At 38.2% G+C, this 22,336-nt stretch overlaps 1 protein-coding gene across 2 annotated transcripts in view; it reads right to left on the reverse strand.

Moving 5' to 3' along the window:
• SATB2 (SATB homeobox 2) overlaps window positions 1–22,336 on the reverse strand; it is a 192,444-nt gene that overhangs the window by 49,105 nt on the left and 121,003 nt on the right. For both annotated transcript variants that reach the window (XM_025934980.2, XM_086719222.1), the window contains exons 8-9: window positions 10,007–10,219; window positions 5,619–5,774 (exon numbers count right to left, since the gene is read on the reverse strand). In XM_025934980.2, the coding sequence (XP_025790765.2) occupies window positions 5,619–5,774; window positions 10,007–10,219 (369 nt within the window). The remainder of the gene's footprint in view (window positions 1–5,618; window positions 5,775–10,006; window positions 10,220–22,336) is intronic.

The raw sequence follows: 22,336 nt of genomic DNA on the forward strand, positions 1-22,336 counted from the left end.
AGTATGATCTCAATTAGGATATAAACATGCATGTGCACATCCACACACACACTACACATTAGAAAGAAAGACTCTGGGGCGCCTGGGTGGCGCAGTCGGTTAAGCGTCTGACTTCAGCCAGGTCACGATCTCGCGGTCCGTGAGTTCGAGCCCTGCGTCAGGCTCTGGGCTGATGGCTCAGAGCCTGGAGCCTGTTTCCGATTCTGTGTCTCCCTCTCTCTCTGCCCCTCCCCCATTCATGCTCTGTCTCTCTCTGTCCCAAAAATAAATAAAAACGTTGAAAGAAAGACTCTAAAATGTTAATAGTGGGGCGCCTGGGTGGCTGTCACTTAAACATCTGACTCTTGGTTTTGGCTCAGATCATGATCTCACAGTTCATAAGTTTGAGTCCTGCATCGGGCTCTGTGCTGACAGTATGGAGCCTGCTTGGGATTCTCTCTCCCTCTCTCTCTGCCCCTCCCCTGCTTGCGCTCTCTCTCAAAAAATAAATTAAAAAAAAATTAAGATGTTAATAGTAACTACCCCTGCACTGTAGAATTACAGGTGATTCATGTTTTTACCTTTATACTTTTCTTCATTTTCTAAATTTTTAAAAATAAGAATGCTATTACTTAAGCAATCATAAAATAGAAGTTTTTGCTTTAAAAAAAAGAACTATGTACAACTAAATTGTGCCTGGGTATTTTTAAGAGACACAAAAGCAAAGGTTAACGTGGTAGCCCATGACTAAACGAAGAAAACATCTTAGTACATATACTGAATGTGATGTTTTTCTTTATGTAGAGTTGTCTATCTTCCCTTTGCTTTTGCTTTATTTTAAAAGGATCTGTCGTAAAGAGCTGCATATTTTAATCATTCAGAGTGTTAAGCAAATTAGACCATGTATAAGGGGAGATTTTATGATAGGAAAGAAAGTTCATAAAATCTGAGTTTGTAATCTACATCTAAAGCTAAGTAGCCTTCTACTCAGGAATACAATTTATTAAGTCAGTAGGAACATGGAATATAATTTTGTTGGATAGAAACATAAGTAGTAAGGAAGGAATAAAGGTCAGTACACAAAATCTACTTAATCCTAATGTACATAAATGTAGAACATACTGAAACCCAATCACCATGGAGCACACAGTTTCTATGCGGAAAAGGATTTCAGAATTGTGTACTGGAGGCCAGAAACTCGTCTTCCCCAGCTGTAGTAAGATCATGATTATGGCGGCAGGGAGGGGAACTCCAGGGTCTTTTAACTCTTGGTGGAGATGAGGACATCCTATGTCATCTCACCAGACAGCCCCGTGGGTCCCTGTTTGTTCCCAGATGACTCTCTTTCTGTTACCCCAGCAGCCTCTGGGGTTGGCCCTTCCATTGCCACCATCTGAGATTTCACAACCAGGTTATCTATCTCTCCTTTTTGCAGTGCCTCAGCAGCTCTCTACTTTCCTAATATAGAAAGCAAGCCCTCACCACCACCAAAAAAAGGGAAGGAAACCCAGTGCCTTGTTAAAGGTTTTGCTCACTTGTTGTCTTTTATATTTTTTTTTTTTAATTTTTTTTTCAACGTTTATTTATTTTTGGGACAGAGAGAGACAGAGCATGAACAGGCGAGAGGCAAAGAGAGAGAGAGACACAGAATCGGAAACAGGCTCCAGGCTCTGAGCCATCAGCCCAGAGCCTGATGCGGGGCTCGAACTCACGGACCGCGAGATCGTGACCTGGCTGAAGTCGGACGCTTAACCGACTGCGCCACCCAGGCGCCCCTGTCTTTTATATTTTTAAATGGGGACATGGGAGAAGAGAAATTAAAATAAGCCCCTTCCCATCTTTCTACCTACTCCATTCTTACCCAAACATAGTAGGAAAAGGCAGTCACGTACATAGAGTTGGGTCTCTGGGTATACAAATAATAAAGAAAGACTCGCTCTCTTTGCCAAAAAACACCAACTTCAGATCATCCTCAGCATTCAATGAGCTGAACTACTGTAGACTATAAAAAGGAAAAGAGGTCAGTATATGAGAGAAACAGTGAATTCGTTTCTGGGGAAAGGAACAGTTGACGTCAAGGGAAAGAAATGTGGCTGAAGATGCTGTCACAGAGCACATGGCCAGCCCTGGAGGACTGTAGTGGGCTACTGTGCTTCATCTCTCTTCCCACTTCCCAGATTCCCACTTCCCAGATCATGTGTGATAGGTGCAGTTGGGGACAAAGGGAGAAAGCAACCCCACGGAGTGTAAGAGGAAAAAGCAGAGTACAAGAAGCAATGGAAGAACAAGGAATCCTGTGGCCACTCAAATTGCACACCGGGGCATTCATTCCCTGGTGGCTCTTTGTATGTAAGGGTCATACTGAAGTGACACAGAAAATGTTCTGTATGATTTTAAATGATGGTTCCTACTGAGGACCCCTCCTACTAAGGACTCGTAATTCACAGAGAACTTCAATCACTGACCAATAATAAAGACCATCAACAATCTGAATATTCTGAAGAAAAAAAAAAAAAACAAAAGGATAACCCTCAGGATTCTCTCTCTCACACACACACTGATCCTAAATTGAAAATGAGGTGAAATAAACATATGCATAACCATACCTTTCCCCCTGATTTTTTTCTTGTGCTTTTCCTTCTTTGACTCCTCTCCAATGAAGAGGAAAACAAGGTCAGATAGGAAACACTCAATGGAATTCGATGATAGACTGGTCATGCATGACAAAGGAGCTAGAGGTGAACTGGAGAAAGAGGCCTACAAATGCATCCTGACGTACCACACAAACATACTTCCAGTAATATATTTTCGCCAACAGGACCATAGACAAACTGTACGAGGTAGTCACCCTTTCAACTCCTTTTCTGAACCCCTCTTCCCATTGTGTCCCTAAACACTTACAGCCCTCAAGGACCACCCTAATCTCTCCAAAATTCTCCTTTCTTTGTCCCACTTCTCATTCAAAGTTTGCCTAACACAAAGCTTTATGTATTATTCTTAATAGCTGATGACAGCAATTCAGAATAGAGAGTGGATGAGGTTTAATGGAGGGTTCACTTCTACTTTAAAAGAAATTTAAAATGGAAGGGAAGGGGTTGCTCTGCATATTTGAACTGAGCCTTCACAAGGTTCCAATCTGACTCCGGTTCATAACAGTTCCTAATTAAAGGTCTTCTAATTTTATCTCCAAGACAATAGAGAGCCCTTGTTATTTTTCTGCCGCTTTAGTCACTCCAAGAACTTCTGATCCCTCCAAAGAAACATGGAGGGAAGAAAGGGAATGCAGAAGAGGAAATGAAAATCTCTGTATTCTCAATCTTCACAATCCAATAAAGAGGGCGTGGCCACTTCCCACTGCAGCTTGGAGTGGTTAAGTATTTTGGCCACACACACACACACACCCCTTATGGATGACATGCCAAATATATATATACAAGGTACCAAATACTGCAATTAGTTTCACTAAATATGCTCTTTACGAAGTAAATGATGGTACTTACAAAAGGGAGTGAGTATCTTATATTTTATGTTAAATTGCCTTAGAAACTATCAGGTAAGTTCACTTTGTTTGGGGGTACCGTTTTTATAAAATCTTAGAACCTGATTTGCCAGTCTAGTCAGCTCTCTATCTACAATAAGGTTCTCCATTCATAATTGAGAATGAGGTCACTGTCCCAACGAAAACCAGAAAATCCTCAAAGCAACTTATCCCCACTGAGGCTCAATCCTCAATCTTACCCTTTAGCATATTAATTCCCAGAAGCACATTTTCCTCCAGATTCTACAAAATCAGGGCTACTGAGTTCTTCAGGAGGCATCAAAAATTTGGAGAGCCAAGCCGTGCCAACTGGCAAATACAGCTTTCAATCAGCCACCTGAATTATTTTGGGAGGCTGGAGGCATCACCATTTCCAAGAGCTGTTGGTGCCAAGTGAGCAGAAAGGTTACAGGCAGTTTGAATCAAGCTCTTAGACTATGGGTTTCAGTTTTTCTTCAAAGCTGCTTATGAAAGAAGGACTGAGTGAAACATTGATATTTACGTCAAGTCACAACTAAGGGGAAGGTTTGCAAAATCAATTGTGCAGCTTTTATACTCACTGCACACTTACCACATATGTCCTTTATTACACAGTGGAAAACCATTAAATGCACAGTAGTTTTGCCAAGTGGCATTATGCATTTAACAGCTTTATTCGTTTAACAGCCCCAACTCTCATTATATTTTGCCATGTGGTACATGGGATTTTATGCATTTAACAGTTTAAGAAGGCTCTATGGTGTTTTCCTTTCATGTATTTCATACTATGGTGGACATCGTATCTTAGAAAACTGTATTTCAATGATTTCATTGGTGAGCGAAGAGAAAGAATAATCAGCAAAAATGACTATCCTTAAAATAAACAGGGAAATGAATGTTTCAATCCTCTTCTAAATTCCTTGATATTCTACTCCTTTCCTTTTATCATCTGAAAAATAAGTAAGGTGACTGCGAAACTACAGAAAAAAAAAAAACTATACAGTATTTAACTATCATTTTAAAAATGGTAATTGAATTTTCACTGAAAATCTTCCTGCTTAATAGAAATACAATATTCAGTAACTCCTTTTCTTTACAGCACACAACAGAAGATCTGTTAAGGAGATGCTGGACCATTATACCATTTACATATGTGGGATGAAAACATTTGTCATGCGAGGCCACAGAGGAAATCAAGCTCAGAATCAAAGGATCCTCAAAATTATGCTTTAGCTAACTTTTGTTTCCTCCACCCTGCACTGGATAATTATTCATCCTAGGGATAAATAAGTAACCACCTCAACATAACCCATTCGAGGATAGGGTAGTAGTTATCCCTTTAAACGAATTGAGACAGATAGTGAGTCCCATCAACTGTTGCTGCTTACAGAAATAAAAAACCTAAGCATCTGTCTCCCCTTTTCCCTGGAGTATTCCATTCCCCACAATCCCGACACTGAGAAACTGTACTGGATAAGCTTCTATGTTTTTCTGTTATGAATTTTAGCACTCATTCTGGACTCCCCCACCACCCCACACATGTGTTTTTTCCTGGAAAAACAACTGTATTCTACACATAAAAGAAACACCTGACATGGCAAGGTGTCTCTGGGGCTGGAGAAAAGAGGTTATTATAACAAAGTCAGCAGTTCCCCTGGTGGGAATAAGAGAAGGGATGAGACAAGATTCCAACTAACTGAGTCTCAGGAAGATGCTATTTTGTACATGCTAAGTTTTGCTCAACAAAGAAAGAAAGAAAGAAAGAAAGAAAGAAAGAAAGAAAGAAAGAAAGAAAGAAAAGAAAAGAAAAAAAGAAAAAAAAGAAAGGAAAAAGAAAGGAAAGTGGATACACAGCAGTGCTTAGAATTATGAGAGAAATCATTCAAGGTTGATTCTATTTGAAAAAAAAAATCTTTAAAAGAAAAAATCTGGATTTTAACTTAGTCTCTATTTTAAACTCCAGTGGGAATAAAAGCAAACCATAGAGCAAAAGGCAGAACATGACAGGTTCCCTTGGGATTATTATTGTTATTATTATTATAGGAACAGATGTATTTTTATTGGTGGGAGGAGAATGGTCTAATTCCAGCCCTCGCTTTTGCTCTTTTAAAAAACCACTCACCTGACTTTTATTTGCAGCCACTTTGGCAAACAGGGCTTGAGACACCTTGGCCCTTTTCATCTCCTGTTGGATCTCATCATAAATGGCAGCTGTGATGTTGACGTTGGCGCCGTCCACCTTAATGGGGAGGTCTGTTGTCGGTGTCGAGGTTTTGGCCTACCAAGAGACCATGAAAATAATAATTTAAAAAGTGCTGCATTCAGCCCAGCCATCTGTGCAGAAATTATCAAAGGATTTCAGTCAGCTGATGCCAAACTGCATTAGCTACAAAGGGACACTTCCTGTCCATTATTCTAATCAGGTTAATTGTGATTGGAAATAATTGCAGTGCATTCCTATAGGACATGCAGAGTCCTGTCAACCCTGTTCTTTTCCTCACGGTATCCTAGACGGTTCACAGGTACGATGGCTACCCCAGGCACCAAACTATAAGAGATCACCTAACTGGAAAACAAGCATGCAGAACACACAAAGAGTTACCTCTTTCTTTCTAAAAATGGCACACCTAGGAGGAAGAGCCAATTCTTCCAGAAAAAAAAAAAAAAAAAAAAAAAAAATGAGTAAATGGGTAGAGGTCTCTAAATAATAAATTATTACTCAATTTAATGCACTCCCCCGAGTCTCGCTCATTCTTTATTAAAGCTTTACATATGTCATTTGAGTATGTATGGTTTCCCATCACTATCATCATTATGCTACCCAGACAGTCACCTAATTTCACCTAGGAAATCAGTGGAAATGAAACAAAATTTCATTTCATAAAACTAGGCTTCAGAATGCCTTTGATGTGCCGTTTTCATTTTCTTAAACTCATATTGTGGTTTTATGTATTCTGCCGTGTTCGTTTTAATTGAATGATTTCCCATCAGCTTCAGAGACAAATGAAGGACAATATAGAAGGTGTCTGTACTTCTTGGGGTTGAGATAACCCTAAAACATTTGCATCTCCACGATCCAAAAGACTGCCAGAGCATTTCCTCTGGTGTGTAATGAGGGGCGGGGAGGGGGCAGGGGGCTGGGAAGCCTTCTCAGAACCCCAGGGAGCAGGACTGTGGGCAGAGTGGGCACCAATTTTTGGCACCTGAGCACAGCTGGCTGATTTGAACTAAACTGAAATTTTTCTGTCTGCACTCACCCTAGAATCCCCAACCAAGGCAGTTGTCACCAGATCATTACTTTCCTTCTATGGAGGCCCTGAGCTACTCCCCCACTGATTTAAGCAACACGCAGATTTGGAGAGGGACACAGCATGCAGTCTGGATACTGTGGGATCATTCTCCGTAGCATCTTGAAGCCCGAGTTAATGTCCTAAGTTTCTATGAAGGCTTTAATTCATAAGATTGCTCACTGATTTTTGCATTCTCCTCTCTCCCTGTCTCCACAAAACTCTAGTTACTGCAAGGTAATAATAACTATAAGGTATGTGATACTTTTTATTTGCCAAGCACTCCAGAAAGTGTTTTGCTTTTGTTATTTCATTTAATTATTTGAAGAACCCAGTACGTCAGACTTTATTATGTTCATTTGACTAAGGAAGACAAGTGAAAATAAAAGAAGACACTTAACTTCCTGGAAAGACAGCAGCCATTGAAGGAACCATGATCGGAACTCAGGAGTTTCCAGCTCCAAAGCACTGGCTGGGGACCACTGTGCTATCCCACCTCCAAAATCTCCAGTGTAGACTGGATGCTGTTTTTACAAGCATCTTCTTGCTTTCTAGTTTGGGGTCTTCCCACAATAATCCAATTTTCTGTCATTTTTTTTTTTCAAGAAACTCCTTTTTCTTCTCAAAATTTCTAGTTAACTTGCAGTGCTTTTCCTGCTAAGTGCATATTTCAGCATATCATTTCTGCCTTTCCCAACTGAAATTTCTTCATTAGCCTCATTGACTATCTCATCTTATTAGACTGGTCAAATCTCCTCTAGAACCCTAGAGGCTAAAGAAAAACCTCTCAGGGCACTATAATATATGGTTAGGAGCCCAGGCCTTGGAATCAAAATAATCAGTGATCAAATCCTAGCTCTACCACTCAATCATGTGACCTTGCACAAAGTACTTAACCCATTAAAACCTTAGTTTCCTCATCTGTAAAATGGGAATAACAGCACAAAATGGTGAGGATTGAATTCATGCAAAATGCTCACAATACCTGACACACAGTTAGTGCTCAGTATGATCGTTTTTATCCTTATGCTGTTGTTTTGTCGTCATTAAGTACATCAAGAAATACTGGCCAACTGAAAGATTATGAGATGGGGCTCTGAAGATTTGATTTTATATTTTAAATTTCCTCCATTTGTTTTAAACTGGTAATAAAATGTTGATGGGGTCTAGGAAATATTCTCCATCAACCTACATGGGGCTGCCTGGGTGTTTTAGATTGCTGGCTCCAACTAAAAGCTTAATCAGTGGGTATTCCTATAATATTTGTTCTCACAAATGAAAGCTTTACTAAGGATCTTTACTATTGAGATATGTATGTAAAGAAGTTTAAGTAAGTAATCATGAAATGTTTTAAAAGACTTTAATAACTTCCCTTTCTCAATGTTTAACAGAAAAAGAAAGTTCCAGAGAATGTACAAATGCCAGTGGCATGACTATATTCTCAAAACTATTTTGAGAAGAAGATTTTATATTTATATTCAGAAATCTCAAAACTGTGAAATTAAATGATCAATTTCCCTGTTATTCTTGTCCCCAAAGGGCACTTCTACCTGGGAAATTTCTAGATGAGATTTTTCTGCTGTTCAATACAGCAAAATACTGACCCTGGTTGTTTTGCCTGATAAATTGGTCTGGCTCTGAAAGCTTTCAGGTCTTTGAAAAGGTGCCTAAGATATAATTGCATCAGAAAAATATTAAAAGGAAATGGAAAAACAACCTGGACTTGACTTATTTTCTAACAAGTAGAAATGACTTTTTGAGAAGAGCTGGTTAAATGGCCATGAAGCATGGCTGGACTCTCTATAATGATTTAATGGGCTTCAAAAGTGGCAACAATATTGGTGAATTTAATAGAAGTAAATATTAGTGCAAATTAACAACTCGTCCAACTCCATAGCTCAATATATATGCCTCAAGATTTTAAAAAAATAAATAAAAAGAAAAATGCTTCATTACACTCATCTAAAGTAAGCAGTCAAGAGACTTATTTTTGGTTTAACAGTACCTAAAACTCATAATTCACCCAAGACTAAAGTGAAAGTATCACAATTTGGCACTACATGACAGAAAACGATCTTCAATTAAAAATCTATTGCAGAGTTAAAAAACAAAAAGTTATGACGTGTGAAAAAAAATGGATGTACTTGAGAAAGCTCAAGTATTTCTACTAGAATAAAATCTCCTATGTTTAATCAGTTCCTTGGAACTTACCAGAAAACATTCATAACACCAAAACTAAGCAAAACAAAACAAAAACAAAACAAAAAAACAAAAAAAACTTTGGTTACAAAGTGCCCATTTTTCTGATTTGTACAAATGCATACTTGTTAAATATTTGTTTTGAGACATAACTTGCAGTCATCCTGGCAACAGTGAGTCAGATGGTTTTATCGTAAATCTATTGACCAGTAACAGTTTGGGAGAAGTAAAAAGTAGGCTAGAAATGAATGGGCTCAGATGTGAAGTGGAAAGGACACTTGGCTGACTTGAGATGTTGACCATTTAGTTAGGATCGCTGACGCTCACAGCATTACCAGACATGTGAATTTGCAGAAGGACCTGAGAACAGAATGCTTTTAAAGTGTGGGGAAAAAAGGAGAGAAGGAAAGCTGACTCACTGAGTCCTGTAGGGAGATCACCCAAGGAAGGAAAATCATTAAGGCCTGCATACCTTCCCACTACCGTTTTCTAAGGGATCCCTGAATGATCGCCCAAACATTCTGATCCAGCCGCTCCATATGCGTGCTTCAACCATACACAGATTTCTCCTCCATTTTGTCTTTTTCGAAGTGCATAAACAAGAGCTTGGATTACTCTCCTTGTCCTTGTCCCCAGCCCTAACCCACCCCCCTCCACCAATCCCCACTTCCAAACTAATATACAGTTTAAGGAAAGTAGTGTTCTTACTACGTAAACTCAGCTTCAATTCAAATCCCCTGACTCCATCTTAGATAACTAAGTAGCTGTGTGTAAACAGTCTGGAGCCTACCTATCCACCCACTCCTGCCCTTTTCTGTGTGGAAGAATGGTACTTTCCTCAAGGGACAGAAATACCATATGACACAGTCAAGGATAACCATTCTTACATGGTCAGAGGTTCACATTCTCAGATCAACAAATCTTTGAATTATGTCTCTTAGTTTTTGAGAGAAATGCAGTATCAGTGAAGGCAAGATGTTTCCAAGGCCAAGACTGAAAAGTCAGCGGAGCAAAAATATCTCACCTGAGGGGTTCGGGAGGAGCTGGGACTGCTAGAGGCTGACGAGACCATGCTCACATTGGGATTCATGCTCCGTTCCCTCTCGTCCTGGTAAATGCGATCCCGCTCCACTTCCGGCAGATTGAGGAAATTCTGCATGGCCCTCAGGTTTACTAAAAGAGACTGAGAGGCTGTCCGAGGGTCTTCTTCCTTACGCAAAATCTCAGACAACAATCCCTGATTAAAAGGAAGAAAAAAGAAAAACAGGCCAAGTCATATCTGCAGGTACGTGTGTGGTTTCCATCATCTGCCCCCTCCCCCTTTGTTGGTATTACCAGCTGGCTGTGATGTCAAGAACCTCAGTCTAATTGCTGAGGGTTCTTCAGCAGTAAGATTTTGTGGAACTGTGCTTGCCTTCCAGGGCTGTGCCTTAATCTGGACCGTTCTATTCTGACACTTTATCATCACTGTAATAATCGTCAGTGTACAGAGATGCCAGCTAGCAAGGTAGGCGCTCGGAAGGCTTGTGAAACTGCAATTACCACCAGGTGCCTCCTACAAGTATTTCAGGAACTGTTAGAACTCTCTCTGCTTGAAACTGGGAACACTTGGCAGTCCTGCTCAGCTTTACAAATCTGCCAAGTTTGGTAAATTTAGTTCCGACATTTAAACAGCATGGGAGATTTACATCGACTTAAAAAAAAAAAAAAGTTTGGCTGAATTTCTGTGTGACCGGCCACTGTTTTCAATATAGATGTTTCTCATGGCAAAAAAAAAAAAAAAAAAAAAGACACAAAGCAAATGTCCATAACTTGTGTTAACCCTCTGATAGCTTCTCAATCCACATACATAATTGGTATCCTCGTATGTGTACCAGAGGGCACCCAAACTTTTTTTCATGAGATGCCCTCCTTGGGGAAGCTCTAATCCCACCGTCGTAAAAATACAGGCACAGCTGGTGAGGGGTCAGAGCACACATCAGAGAATGCCATGTATAGACTCAGATAATTTCTGAACATGTGACTCATCCAAAAAGCTTTAAATAGGAAATTGGTGTTTTCATGTGCTCGGATGGCAGAGAACTCACAAAGGGAAGGAAAATGTTGACAAGTCTAGAGAAAAGTAGTATACACGCAAGAAAAGGGCTAGAACCAGAGTTCTAATCACTGAAGTAATCTGGGCAAAAGCTAAACAATTTCCATTCTGAACTCTTGTTAAATTTTCACAAAGAGACATCACTTTCCACCTTCCAATTCAGGGTGTCTCTTCTCAGGGCAATATGAGACCAGAGTCTAGGATCATCCTCCAGGAAGAGCTGAAATGCTAACTTCTGTATCTTAGAACACACGGGGCAACCCAAAATTGCGAAAAGTAGGTGCCAAAGACATTTCCACTGAGGGAAATATGAATGCAAAGAAAACACTATCAGATTTGTAAAGTATGGCTTAAATATAAAAAGGTGTTAGATCCAAGAAGAATATACCACCTCTGGTTGGAAAGAAATCTTCAGGGTAAGGTAGGCAAGTTTTAAAAATAAGTAATGCATTTGTAATGTAGTGAAGCAAATATCACAAGAGTGTGCATCACACAGCTATTAGCACTTTAAAGAGGTAATCACCACTCAAAGTATCATGTAAGACAATTTATAAGGATGTACACATAGTATGACATATGATAGTTCTGTAATACGAGTGTCATGTTGCTTTGATTAGAGAAGCCTTTGCAAACAAGAATGAAATAAGCCACACAATGAAGCCAGAAGAAATGTTAAGTGCATGTCTGTGTGCATGCATGCCCAAGGAAAGGAAAAGGTAGGACATGAATGTGAAAATACTGTATTGGTAAAATGAGCATAAGAAAATCTAGATGTATCATGCTTTTAGAAGCAAGAGACATTTGTCTTCCAGAAAATGTTACACAATCTAGGTATGGATTCTTTTTTGAAATTCAAAGTCAGTTCTGCCTTAAGTTATCCTACTTTCCACTTGCATGAAGCAACTTGAAATATTAATAGTTAATTTGTTCTAAGATAAAATTCTCTAAATTAATATGTAGAGAGACAAGAGGGAAGTGGATTTAAAATCAATACCAATAAGACACTAAGATTGATGTTTTCTGAGCTTTCTTTAATAATGAACTCAGTGCATATGGGATGAGTCGGTCCCCTCCTCCTCCTCCTCTCCTTTCTCTCTCTAGCATAAGCAACTTTAGCACTTTAATAAATCTCAGTCTGCCAAATTGGGAGGAATTTTAGGGGTTGCATGGATATAGTCTTTACACTAGTTATTACAACGATACTTATAGTACCTCAAAGGCAGTTTGTAAACGTATTCTTCTTCTGTGAAATTATTTTTGAAAGTGGAGTACATTATAGTAAAGATCTTACATACAAAATAGTGAAATAACAAAAACTATTGTTCTAATGGACCACGTTCAAAATAGCAAGTCTGTTCATTCATAATCAATAAAAAAATTATTGCAAAGCATAGAGGTCTTTTACTTGTTTCTCTTTTTGGCTTGGTTGACTGTTTTTTTTCTTCCCCCCACCGCCCCCAACCCCTACACTGAAATCCTTCCCCTACATTTTTTACATGTTGGACAACCTTATGGGGAAATGAATCCATCTCTAAGAAAAATCAAGACAAAGCACCCTTGTAAATGATTGCTCATCAGCATCATTTCTGAAGTGAGTGGGACACGATGTTTGTGTTCTAAGGGGCTGGTGGAATATACTATTGCCTCTGTTTTATTTGCCTAATTGAAGATAAAGTCTCAAACCAACAAGGTGGCCAGTGCTGCCTCCACTATTGCCCCAGAGAATGAGAACACTGTTCTAAATTATTTACTTAAAGTCTCATCTGTGTAGCCACGGTTCCAAAGCAGATTCTTTTTACCCCAGACGTTTTCAATAACAAGTGGCTAACTGGTGAGCACAAAAAGAGTTTTAGTTGTTTTGTTGAGTCTTTTTCATTTGGTTATTTATGTGCTCCTCGCTATTTAAACTGGAATTAAAAAAATATATAGTCCAAATTCTGCAGGCTCATAAATGTAGAGTGAGTTTATTTAGTTAGCTGAAAATCATCATGGCGAAAAAAAAAATCCAAAGAAAATCTATGGCATAATTTACACTACAAACCACCTTATCTAATTATCAAGATAAGTAAATGTTTATCATATTGAAGCTGTCTTGAATAGAACATAAATTAATAATTTATCTCACATAAATATTTCTAAAGCCCTTGCCACTATGCTGTCTCGCATTTTAATTATCAACCGGCCAGGCGGGAGGTGTCACTTAAACATTCCCATTATGCAGCCTGAGATACAGAGAATGTGGCATGTCACCTGGGCACTGAGGGAAAAAAAAAAAAAAAGTGTACTTTTATGAATAGAAAGATCATGAATATTGAGAATGTGAAAATTGAGGGAAATTAATAAATTAACCGGGATATTGCTTATTAAACTTTCATATCAGTAATCACATTAAAACATATTGCAAGTATTGAGTAAAGTGGTCATTAAGAATTTCTCTCATTGTAGGCAACAGAGCCTTCTCAAGGGAGACATTATCACAATTCCCAGCATGGTGTTAGCTGAGGTTATGTAAGACCAGGAAACATGTTGACTGAAAAGGAGTAGCGTGAACATCTGCACAGGAAAGAAAGCCACCTTGCACGACAGCTCTTGGGTTACAAGTCACTGAAAAAAGAACCGAGGTGGGAAAAAGAACCTCAAACTGGCCTTCTCCCTGGACTTTTAATGGGGGATTTTGTATATGATGTTGGCAGAAAATTCAATAAAAACAAAATAATTGAAAGCACAAGAGATAATATGATGCCATCTAGCTCGGTTGCTACTAGAGGCTATCTCCACAAACAAAACAAAGAATTTGGGCTGATTTTTAAAATGAAAAATTGATATACTTATTATTTTGAGCACTTTAAACAATATTTCTATGTGGCAAATGAAATGACCTTATAGTTTCTGATCTGCAATTTCTGTTGATGAGCTTTCTTGTTTACATTATTATGATTTCCATATTTCTTCAACAATTTATATAGTTTGCCCCAAATTGTTCCTGTGTAAAATACATGTTGATAACTCAGAAATGCTTGGGAAACATTACCAGGACTGGCTCCCTAAAATTTAGTTTTAAGTTCCTGCACTAGCCCTTGCGGCCTTGTCTGGGACAGGTGAGAAACTGCTTATGCTGAGCGTTAATTCTAAGAGAGAAAGAAGAGAACCAAAACCTGGGCCAGGTTTTACGAACGCTAAGTCTGAGCCCCTCAGACCTTCCCAGGCAACTCCAGAACTTACAGCAACATTGGAGGTCATTGCTGCCTAGATTTTAACAGCCACTTGTTCTGGATATCTCCCAGACCTTTAGTAATTCTGTCGGATCAAGCTCTACTGTCCATTGCTTATCTAGGAAACCCCCAAACTCAATGTACCCATTACCAAAAAATGACAGATCAGTCTATTAATTCATTTCTTATTTATGACTTGGTATGAAGCTCAGAAAGGAAAGAAAAGATTAAGAAGACACAGATTCTGCTGCCAAGGAGTTCACTATATGATGGTTTATAAAAACACAATGTAAAAGATGACAAGTGTCATAAATTCCAGATAGAATGAGTGCCGGCTCAGTTCAGAAGAGGGTAAAGTATTGCCAACTCAGGGAAAACATTTTGGAAGAAGTGGGACTTAACCTGGCTGGGATCTGAAATATACATAGTACATAGCTATAGAGACAACGATGAGACTAGCCAAGGGAGGGATCGGCCAGTATTAAAACACTGGAAGGAAAAAAAAACAGCATGGCTGATCTAGAATACCAAGAGAAGTGTCTTTTTCCTTAAAAGCTTTAAAAAAAGGTACAAAAACTGATAAAGCTTTGAAGTGAAACTACTATAGTCTACATTAATATAATTCTGAACTACTGGAGTATACACAAAATAACCAGCAAACATTACCCCCAAAATGAAGTGATATTAGATAATCTGTTCAGCCTTTTTGTCACCTGCAACAAATTAGGCTTTCAATATGCAAAACATCTTCCTTCCAGAAAAACAAATGATCATGATTCCATTTAATTGTAATTTAATGAGGCATAATTTATTTTTTAAAGTGATATATACCAGGTGTGTACTGAGGAAACTGGCCCAGCAAACCCCGGTGCTCCCCCTTGGAAAAAGCTTCAAGCTAGCTGGAGACTGTTTTCATTTCTGTAAATTACATTTCTGTTTGTGGCGGTTGAAGTGGGAGGTATAAAGGGTAACTTGCACTGTTCACATATTTATTGTAACATATACCTTTGAAGTAACTCAACCAAAAAATACTCATTTATCATCTAAGCAAATAGTTTCAAAGTGTTGAGTTCCAATCTGAACAAAGATAGATTTTAGAGAAAATAAAGCCCATCCCCTAATAATGTATTTTAATTATGTATTGTTGGATGTATGAACAAAGTATATAAGCTATTTAATGATGATCTTCAGAAATCAAGCTACAACTCTAAGGATACATGAATTGAGACATATGTATTATGCAATGGTGAGTCTGAAAATATATTTAGTTCATATTTATATATTGCTTTAAACAAATGATGTCCTAACCAGGCAGCAAGGTCCAAAGACATGTATACCCCCATTTTACAGATTAAAATCATAGAGGGTCAAAGGTAGAAAGGATCTTGTCAGTCATATCGGCCAACCCTTCATCCTACCCCTGAGTATGATCTATCACATACTTCCCTTTAAATACAAAACAAACAAAAATCCTCCAAAGGTACTCTTCACATCTCAATCTTCACGACTTCCCTCTTCATGCTTGCATGCTCATTTGTCAGCCTTACTTTTCACACAATTCTGAAATGTCTGGTTCCAGCTGACATGAGAGCCAAAAACTGGTATTCTTTTGTGAAGACCAGGTAATACAAAATTCCCAGCCTAATCATACAAAGTGAGCTTTTCTATCCCAGGGGCTAACACACAGTTACAGAAGCTGGGGAGCCAGCTGCATGGCTGTAGAAAGTGCTGACATCCTATAGTCAGAAAGCGGACCTAACAGAAGTGATTCTTCCCTCATCTCCAATCTCATTTCCTTCTAGACACTCCTGAGAGGCATTTCCCCCTCTGCTCACGAATATAAACAGGTTTCCCTGGGTTCCATATTCATAATCCACAGCCCCACTATGAACCTGTATGCTGAAATTCATTTGTGTAATGCTAAAAATACTCACCCTCCTTTCACCCCCTAGAGTACTGCTCAGCCATGGAGCCAGAGTACTTAGGCTGATTTGAATAAAAGGTATATAGGGCACAACAATGACAATTTGATTTTTATTATTAAAAATGTTGTGTTAAATCCTCAAAGAAAATGTCGTTATTGCATTAGTTTAATAAAACCTCCCTTTATTACAATATTTCTTTATTAGGAGAGGCAGCCTATGCATGTAGCATGGTTGTAGGATGGGGGTGGATAGAATTGAGCATCTAAAGGGAATTAATGTACTCTGCAAATATAAATGCATATACAAAAGTAACATTTGCAGACAAATGTTGTTGCTGTAGAAATGTATTCTGTAATTCACTAAAATACTATGTACATATGTGTGTATGCATATACGCTGCAGTTGGCAATAGTTTCTCCCTCCTTTGAACTGAGATGGCACTCGTTCTATCTGGCATTTATGACACTCATCATCTTTTACATTGTGCTACTAGAAAACCTCTTCTCTTCATCATACAGTAAACTCCTTGGGAGAAGAATCTGTATAATTTGTGCTTAGTGGTTAGTTGGGAATATAGAGGGATATAAAGCTCTAAGAATGCACCAAATGCATTTTTAAAAACTGGTCTGAGATGGAGGAGTCCTGTGTTTGCTGAAACGCCAGGAACAGGCCCTGTTGGACCACATATTACACTCAAGATCTTTTCATTCAACCTATTGTAAACACCAAGATAGTGGAAACTGAAATTCTTGGCCATGCAGACTCCACTTTAGACCAAATATTTCATCTACTCCCAATCTGCAATTCATTAAATAAAACACTTCCCTCAAAGACAGCTTTCTTTCTAGGGGACATAATAAAACTATACTGTGCTACCTGACACATCAGAATATAGTACGTGCAACACAGAGTGGGTCCAACAAAACATTCTTGAAACCAAAATCACCTGTGCTCTCCTAACAGCAATCCCCTTGTCGGAGCCACTCCTGAGCACATACAGTGAAGGAATTTAGCCAGAAACAGATCTCTGGGAACTTTACTATTTTTACCTACCTATTCAATGCAAAGATAGATGCAATTAGATGAACATTTTTTTGTTTTTTTTTTTCTTTTTATCCCTTCCATTTTTGTCTTTAGAAACTCTTAGGTATTGGAATGGGGGGGGGGGGTGCAGGTTATGCACAATCCAAGCCAAAATTTTCTAAACACATGAGTACCAAAAAGCAAAATCAAATAGAGAACTGAACAGGTTCCCTTTGGAAACATTTACCAGTGGTGTTCTCAGCTCTGGGCACATACATGGTTTCTACTAACACCTCAAGTACCTGGCACATGACTATTGCATTCACAAAGTTCTGGGCCCTGGTTATTTCTAGTTTCTATGTGTATTGTGTGAAACAACTGTTGGCAAACTGCCCCCAAAATTTACTAGCTTTGGCTACTTTGTCAAAACATTGGCAAAAATAGTACTTTCCCAAAACAAAACAAAACAAACCAAAAACATACATTTATTGAATATTTATATCTCAAATGTATCAAATGCATTCAGATATAAAAAGTAAAGCAGTCTGTTAACATATGAGTTGACTTTGTCCTGAAACAGTTATAAAATATCATTTTTTTTCCCTGCTGAAATATTTCTGCATTAACTTCAATCACCTCCAAGGTCAAAAACATGTGTTCTCACACAGTACATGTAACATATCGCAGTACTTATTATACCACAACAGGATTACTGGTTTGAAAGCCTGTTTAACCCCTTCAACCTCCTTGAAGGAGAAATTGTATCTTTCATGTTCTGTTCTATGAGATCAGAAATAATTGAGAATAAAGTGGTCGCGAATGTGAGTTCTAATGTCAAAATTTCTGGGTTCAAAATAGGGCTTCAATTAGCCAAGGATTAATTCATCTTCCTATGGCACAGTTTCCTCACCTGTAAAACTGATAAAATAATTTTACTTCCCTCATAGGATTCCCTAGAGCTTACAACTGATACATGTTAAGTGTTCAATAAATGTTAGCCTCCATTATAAGGTCTACCATAGTTTCTGAATGCTTAATAAACATTTGTTAAATGAATACAGAATATACAGAACTATATCAAATAAATACAGAACTAATACACAATACGATTCTTATTTTATTTTTTTTTTAATTTTTTTTTCAACATTTATTTATTTTTGGGACAGAGAGAGAGCATGAACGGGGGAGGGGCAGAGAGAGAGGGAGACACAGAATTGGAAACAGGCTCCAGGCTCTGAGCCATCAGCCCAGAGCCCGACGCGGGGCTCGAACTCACGGACCGCGAGATCGTGACCTGGCTGAAGTCAGACGCTTAACCGACTGCGCCACCCAGGCGCCCCACGATTCTTATTTTAAATTTGCAACTTCAAATTTTCATGGCCCTCCACTTATATTTTGCTGTCTTCCCGCAGAGAAGGCAGAAAATGTAAAGGATACATTTCAGGAAGAAGAAGAATTAAAATTATTTGGAATAGAGGAAATGTAAAGAAAATTTTAACTAATTATATAAACTGGAACGATCATATGGTAATCCAGCATGTCACTAAACCAAGATACTCTTTTTATACCTCAGAAAAGTAAAACAACTTTTCTTCCCTAACTAACTCTGTAGTCATTTAAAATAAGCATTAATTTGCATCACTGTTTAAACATGGGTCATAACTATTAGTAGATGATAGATTTCAGTAGATCATAACTAGTTCTTTTATAATGACATGCAATTCAGTAGATTGGAAATTACCAGGGTGTTTCATACATGGTACAAGTATTATTACCCGAAGTTTTTTTTTTTTTTTCTTTCATGAAGGTTTTGCTTTAGAATATACAGATAGACAAAAACACAGGTTGAAATGAGATGGAACTCCAGACGGACATACACACGTATGTGCACATGTGTGAGTGTACGTACCAGCTCATGATGTAAAAGGTATTTCTCACTGGGTGCTGCAGTCAAAGATGTTTGAAGGTAAATGCTGTGATGTACACTGATAATTTTAGGTACAAAACTTGTAGACAGAATGTAAACAACGTTGTAATCTCCAAATGACTTCAAATTGATTCAGTTATATTTTTCTCACAGCATTTCTGGCCTTTAAACATAATTCGTTTTATTTGAACAAACATGCACTTAACCCCAGGCCAAATGGTCATCATTTCAATCAATGGCCATGAAAGGAACACTCCTTGTGTATTTTTTTTATTACTTTAAATAAGCAATGGTGAAAAGTATATAAATAATGGGATCTAAAGCTAGTGTTCCTTGTATTTCTTCTATAAAAATTCTACTTTAATTGTAAACATCACCCAGGATTGGAGGAGACTAGTTAAATACTAAAATAAACCTTCACACTAAAAATATAGGTCTATATTGAGACACACTCACAGGAGGTAAAAGAAAGTCCTTATTGAAGGAAGAGACTCATTATCTGTGTGAAAGGAGCTGATCACCCCTTGTCAGAAAAAAAAAAAAAAAAAAAAGTGACAAAAGCTTGTAAAACCATCCCCCAAAGGAAGACTTTTTTAGTTAAAATGGAGAAAACTGAATTTTTTATAATTAGTTCAGTAACTAATTTTTAAGAACTTGGACACTGGTCAGGGATAGGAAAAGACAGAATAGGGCTCTGTCATCTTTGGTTCCTCTGATTCTTTGGTACCAGTTTTGTAAAGGGGGGGTGGGGTCTTTATATATTCTTTTACACAAAATTTTCTATTTCAAGTAGATATAGGAATGAGGAGACAGTTATTGGGGCACCTGGGTGACTCTGTTGGTTAAATGTCTGACTCTTGATTTTGGCTCAGGTCATGATCTCCTGGTTTGTGAGTTTGAGCCCTGCATCAGCCTCCCCTGCACTGATGGTGTGGGGCCTGCTTGGGGTTCTCTCTCTCTCTCTCTCTCTCTCTCTCTCCCCACCTCCCCCACACACGCATTCTTTCTCTCTCTCTCTCAAAATAAATAAACATTTAAAAGGAAATCTTTACCAAAAAAAAGTAATGAGGAGGGGGTTATATATGTTTGACGGTTACCGAGTCAACCTTCTCTTTACCCAGAACACAAAGCCAGTATCTCCTCCCTCCTTTTCAGCTGGAATTGCCTAAAAGGTGCTAATTAATGATAGTTTGTATATGCGCAAGAGGAACTAAAGTGAGACCACTAGCAAGAGGCCATCCTTAAGACATCTAAGAACTTGGAGACACTGCTATACTGAGAGATATTAATATTATTATAATCTTTAAATCTATGAATTCAAGCCAGTGGTTCTGAAATGAAAGACTGCCTATTTTATGAAGCAAGCAGGGCCATCTTTTCCCACTTTATTAATTTAATGTTGAAATCAAAAGAGGGTGTATTATTTGCTTCAAAACCCAATAACATGTTCATGCCTGATCTGCAGCATTTCATATATACAGGCCACCTTTCAGTGGATGGACTTCCTTTTTCTCACAGGCTTCCTTGTCATTTTATAAGCAGCTCACTGGACCATGGAGTCAAGACCCCTGGGTTTGCATTGTGTTCCACTCCTGTATGACTTGTGGAGTGCCGTATCTCTATTGCATAGTAAGAAATAATGATGACTGAGACCAGAGGTTGGCCGAGAAATAATGCTGAATATCTTGGAAGTCAAGTTTTCTACAAATATAAACTGTATGTATAATTAAATCATGCCTATCTTTGGCTAACAATGTGTATAAATCAAACGTAAGACTTTCTCCTTCCCCAAATGGACTGGTAACCCACTTAAGTTCAGATTTCCAAATATCTTGGATACTAAAATGTTCATGTTGTTGCTACATATCCCTTCCTAACTGTGCCACTTCGAAGTATACCGTTTAGCAAGTCCTTAGACACTTTTAACCCAAATAACACGGGTGTGTATATACTATAAACATGGTATCGATAAAGCATAAAAGCAAAACCCATGTCATTTCACACACACGTGTACATTTCTAGCCGTTGACCTTACTGCCAAGTTTCCTGATACGTTGTTCAATCTAATTTTCCAATCTGTTGAAAACATTCTCCAGTTGCTGAGTCACTTTATAAAACTGTATTTATGACCCTGGCCTTAAGTTTCTTCAAATGATGTGGCTTTGATGAGTAAACAGCAGATTCTTTGCAAAATCTCATAAAAAAAAAAAAAAAGTAGTCAAATAAGGCAGGTCCACCAAATGACTTCCTGAAGGATTTTTTAAATCCTCTTCTCTATCAGATAAGACCCACGATGAACAACTTTGTCAAGCAAAGCCTTTGACAAAAGGTTGCAAATTGTGTAACTCAGTGACTTTTGCATCAAACAGAAGAAGGAGCATGATACCAAATTAGAGTCCTACTGGTACAGAATAGCACATTTTGTGAAACACATCTGTGCATCTACTGAAAACATGTTTCTAAGAATTGGCTCAGGAGAGCTACCTGAAACAGAAAATGGACCTGAACTTTCTGCGTTATGATGTAATGTGCTAGAGGAAAAAGAACTCTATTATATAAATAATGAAGGTGGAAAAAGCCTCATTTCCAAATTGTAGAAACTTCTTACTGTTGATTCCTTATGTAAGGGTATTTCCTGAACTCTACCACCAAGGAAAGGGGATAGTGATGCAAAGAAGGAACATGGACCACAACTAACTTTCCCTTTCTAGCATTCTAATGCTCCCATTCACATGTGGCAGGGCAGCCATTCCAATGGATTTAGCCTAGTTTGGATCAAAGCTTCCTCTACTTCATTTAACAGATTTGCTCAGATGGAAGGTCTCGGAGGAGAAACAATGTTAGTAAATGAAGGATTTCTGAACATATGAATATGTAGGTCATTGGATTTTTAAATAAATTAGAGAATAGTTTATCTATTCAGGAAGATTCATTGTACATATTTTATGAAGCCATCCTTATTATAGGTCAGTGGGCATCCCACAACCATTCCTTCGTAATATTGTCTTTTAAAATACTGTCATAAACCTTTTCACACTGTCACAAGCCTCTGATTAATATTTTCAAGTCCATAAAGTGACAAGGGGCAAAAGAACACTTAAGGTTAGGATTCATAATCAAATTGTCAAAAAAGCACAGATGTGAGTAAACACAGTAAATAGTCAAGCGACTT

Source organism: Puma concolor, chromosome C1 (assembly GCF_028749965.1).
Source record: "Puma concolor isolate L17-30 chromosome C1, mPumCon1.1.hap2, whole genome shotgun sequence".
Taxonomy (NCBI): Eukaryota; Metazoa; Chordata; class Mammalia; order Carnivora; family Felidae; genus Puma; species Puma concolor.